The sequence below is a fragment of the Simochromis diagramma genome, unplaced genomic scaffold (genome assembly GCF_900408965.1).
Source record: "Simochromis diagramma unplaced genomic scaffold, fSimDia1.1 OVJJ01000669.1, whole genome shotgun sequence".
Taxonomy (NCBI): Eukaryota; Metazoa; Chordata; class Actinopteri; order Cichliformes; family Cichlidae; genus Simochromis; species Simochromis diagramma.
The window spans coordinates 1001671-1005804 of record NW_024387458.1 but is presented as its reverse complement, the minus strand read 5'-3'; the positions used below and the strand labels follow the sequence as shown (position 1 = coordinate 1005804).

The 4134-nt window shown below is 49.3% G+C and overlaps 2 protein-coding genes across 2 annotated transcripts in view; both read right to left on the bottom strand.

Annotated features, from left to right (window-relative positions):
- The window catches only part of LOC120722914 (protein phosphatase 1 regulatory subunit 3C-B-like), a 35896-nt gene extending 34148 nt beyond the window's left edge, over positions 1-1748 (bottom strand). Inside the window, exon 1 of the mRNA XM_040014103.1 lies at positions 1733-1748. The gene's annotated coding sequence lies outside the window, so the exon portion shown is untranslated. The remainder of the gene's footprint in view (positions 1-1732) is intronic.
- The window catches only part of LOC120722888 (rho GTPase-activating protein SYDE1), a 13431-nt gene that overhangs the window by 7712 nt on the left and 1585 nt on the right, over positions 1-4134 (bottom strand). The window contains exons 2-10 of the mRNA XM_040014060.1: positions 3433-3910; positions 3012-3350; positions 2518-2713; positions 1858-2021; positions 1311-1415; positions 1127-1215; positions 415-552; positions 212-338; positions 1-84 (exon numbers count right to left, since the gene is read on the bottom strand). Coding sequence (XP_039869994.1) covers positions 1-84; positions 212-338; positions 415-552; positions 1127-1215; positions 1311-1415; positions 1858-2021; positions 2518-2713; positions 3012-3350; positions 3433-3910 — 1720 coding nt within the window. The remainder of the gene's footprint in view (positions 85-211; positions 339-414; positions 553-1126; positions 1216-1310; positions 1416-1857; positions 2022-2517; positions 2714-3011; positions 3351-3432; positions 3911-4134) is intronic.

Here is a 4134-nt window from a genome sequence, read left to right as displayed (position 1 = left end):
GTGTCATGGCCTCCCGGACCACCTGGTACAGAGTCCTAGTGATGAGGGGGGATGGCAGCTCCCGCAGGTAGTCCTTTAGAATGCCTGAGGAGGCAGGTGAGTGCAGTCACAATGAGTATGAGGACGATCAGAGGTCGGGTCAGAGTCTAGCTCAGACACAGGGACAGGGTAAGGAGCCAGGGGTCAAGTACATGTTCTCTGCTGTGCTTACCTGTGATTACGTTGATGTCAGGGTAGAGGTCCTCAGACAGACAAACTGCTGAGCTGTTCCTTTCGAACCAATCCCTGAGCTCCTTCTTCACCGCAGCAGAGCCACAGAGCCTGTAAAGACCTACCACCTGACACACACACAGACACATAATCAGCTGACGGCGAAGCCGCGGCATCTTTGTCACAGCAGACTTGCACGCTAACCTTCAGTCCCCGTCGTTCGATCTCTGCCACTGTTTTCTGGATCAGCAGGGGGACGGGAGTTGCAGAGCCCTCTTTCTCCACCAGGTGGTGGAGCTCAACCCCAAACACAGAGGACGGGGTGGATGCGTCGCCGTTGGGCTGCAGACACACAATTTATGATTGAGTCTGTAGCGGCGGTGGTGGTTGGTCCACAGTTCACAGCACTTCATGCTCATCATGGAGATGCTGATTTCCCTTTTCAGCAGCGGTGCAACTCCTGCCAGAGGGTTTGCTGAGCATGATGCTACTGTGATTGGTCTGCCAGCTCACCTGACCTGAACCCCTATCTGGGCTTCTGTAATACTGGAGCAGCTGCAGGCTGACCGTGTCTATGCTACACTGCACTGCAGCAGGCATTGATGGTGAAGGAGCCCCACCAGGTACTGACTGTGTGAGTGAACACACCCTTGAGAAGCTGGACGTTTCCATATCACAACCACAATCACCAAAATGAAAACAACAAAAAAGGCTTCAAATATTTCACTTTATGTGTAATGAATATGTGGAAGCTTACTTTTACCGTTATATATGTTGTTACTATATTCAAAGTTTTCGAGTTGTGCTATTTGAAGAACAGTCCAGACTAGCAGGACGATGTGACCCCGCCCAGGTGACCTGCTGGTTCCAGTTAAATCTAGCTGCATGTATCAGCAGCAGCAGTGGGATTGTGTACCTGCGTGTCCCATTTCTCCTGCAGAGACAGTTTGATATAGAGAAGTCCTCTGGGCTCCAGCTTCACACAGAGCTGCTGACAGCGACTCCCTGACAAACCAAACACATCCTCAGTATACAATTCAGACGTCAATGATAATCATAGTGTCAGCTGCATTAACAATGAACAATGTGGTATAATGAACCTTTGAAGAGAGGGGGGATGGAGACCCCGCCCAGACCGCACACCCGGTTTCTAGTTGGACCACCTGAGTTGGGGCTCTGCTCAGATGTTGTTTTGGGTCCACAGACTGAAAAAGGGGAGAAAAAAATTTGTGAGCAGATTTAAATGGACACCCAAAGAATATGATGATGTTGTGTGTGTGTGTGTGTGTGGGGTGGAGGGGTCGTGATCAAATAAAAATAGAAAGTTGTGTTTTCAGAATTGGAGTTCAAGTTATTTTTCCTTCCAATAGTGTTAACATGCTACACATGGACAAGATTTTTTTTAAAATTTTCATCGTAAGTGGGCTAAAGCAGTTAATTAAAAGTAATCTAACATAAATGCTGTAATTTGATTATTTTAATAAACATGTAACTTGGATGGATTGGATGCTGGTGTGACCACAGTGCACACGTCTGCTGTTGCTCACAGTGGTCCAAGGGACGCTCAGGGAGTTTGTGTGTTCGCTCAGACACATGAAACATTAGAGGGAACTTTGGTCCTGCCTGAATGCGGCTTTGTTGTATTACCTGGTGTTAATACCACTATGCGGAGCTGCCTGGCTCGCTCTAGCTCCAGGTGGAAAGTGTGGTTTAAGGGGAGGGCCGAGCCTCGCAGCATCAGGAGGGCAGTCCTCGCTCTCGTCACCCCATCAATCTGTATCACCAGGAAGACTTCCTTACTGCCCTCTGACCTGAGACCGAACATCCAGAGAGACAGAGAGAATGACTGCTCCAAAACTGAACCTAACCCTCCAACAGGGGGCCCCCTTGAACACAACATTCACAGAAAAATGTCAGTGGAGCCAGAAGTGACCAAGAGGGTGGATTAGTTTGTTAGACTGTACAGGTCTGTCCGGTGTATCACATAGACACAGACGACCTGCTAATTAGTACTCAGTAACATCCAAGTAAATTCCTAAAACTGGAGCTCAGACTTCTTGTATGGTCTGCTGGTAACCCCAGCAGACATATTGTTGGTCAGATACCAGAGATCCAGGTTAGAAGAATGTTTTATATCAGACCTGTACTCAGACGATTTATACCCTATACAGTCATGAATCAGCTGCTCGTAAAACAGCCAGTCTGAGCTTTAGACTGTTGACCTGCAGTTCTCTTAATGTCCACTGGATGCTGCTGTGTTCAGATTCTGTGTTGAAGTGAATTAAAGGCTTGAAGGTATGTTTATACCTGCTGGTCTTCATCTCCTCCAGCCCCAGCAAGTGGACTGTCAGTAAACCCGTCACCCGTTGGCTGCATCTCGGCGGGTCGGAGCCCACGTACAGCTGGAATGAGCTGACGTCACAGGGCCCATCCTGGGTGATCACGTGTTGAGAGGGCTGCTGTCGTGGCAGTAGTTCAGGGGAGTCCCCGTCACTAAGATACCCTGACAGGAAGACACACATGTTCTATTATAGTAGTTTTTCACTGGATTTCACTTAGAGGCTGAGACTCCCCACGCTTTATTGAAAATGGATGAAGATGGAATCCATGACCTTAATGTGGTTCTGGCAAGGTCAGAAATATCAGGAAGATACACAGATTTCTGTGAAATACAGTCACAGACGCTTTGTATTTACTGTGTACTCATTCTCACTATCGGTTTACTCCTGAATCCTGCCCAGAGCCATGAAAGTTCCTGCTCTACATCTGAGCTAACCTCTTCTCCCCCCCGAGCGGTTTACCTCCTTTACTGGCTGAACATCCTCTTGATGACCGTCGCTGTGGTCGGGCTGGAGAGGTGGAGCTGTCCAGATGATACTTGCTGATCACGTTCTGGTTGGAGAGCGCCAATAATGATGCCGTGCTCTTACCAGCCGACTCCTCTCCGCTTCCTCTATTGTCATTTGTTTGCCGATGGGCCCGAGAAGATGAGCGGAGGCTGAGTTTCCGGCGCAGCTCGGGAAGTTTCTTCATCTTTAGAGAGAGTTTTCTTACCGTACCAGGAGACCTCAACCTGTCAATCATACTTCCTGACACACCCCCTTTCTTTTGGGAGGCGGGACTAGAGTCTGGAGGAGAGTCTGAAGCAGGGTGAGATGAAGAACGCCAATGAAGACAAAACCTGAGCAATGTGGTGACAGCAGGTGAAACAGGAAGTCTTACCTGTATTTTCTGCTTTGATGTCATCGATATGGTGACTGACACTTGGATTGGGGAGGCTGGAGCACTGAAAGTCCTCCAGTGGACTGGCACTGCTACAACCTCCGCCAATGTCTGTTCCAGCACTAGGCTCATCTTTTTTTGCCCTCCGCTTCCATACATCCTCGTCCCGGCGTAGACCTCCTAAGTCCTCCTCCTCAGGGATCGGGTTGTACCAGATGTTGCTGCCACTGTCCTCCTGAGGGTCGCACACTTCATCTGAAGTCTTTCCTGAGGAAAGCACCCAGGCTCGGCTGCTGCGATCCAGGCTCTGCAGGTAGGCACGCTGGCCAGACAGCTTGGCACTGACGGAGGTGGAGGGAGATTCAGCGGGGTCCCCTGCTGGGTAGTAGGATTCCTGTTGCATTGTTGTGCTAACACAGGACGCACTGGTCTTATCCCAGGCCAGACTGGTGCACATCCTGTCAGCACACTGCTGCATCTGCAAACCATGACAATAACGAGTGGACACATCACTGAAGGGAGAGAAGGGATAGAGTGAGGAGTCAAACCACCATCAGATCCAGGAGGAGGTGTCCATCTACCAGCAGCACAATCTCTGTCCAACAACCTTGCAACTGTTATTTCTGGGAAGTGCACATATTTCTCTGTTTTCCCTGTTAAAAATCCATGCCCAACACAAACAAGTGCATGCACTGTATTGTT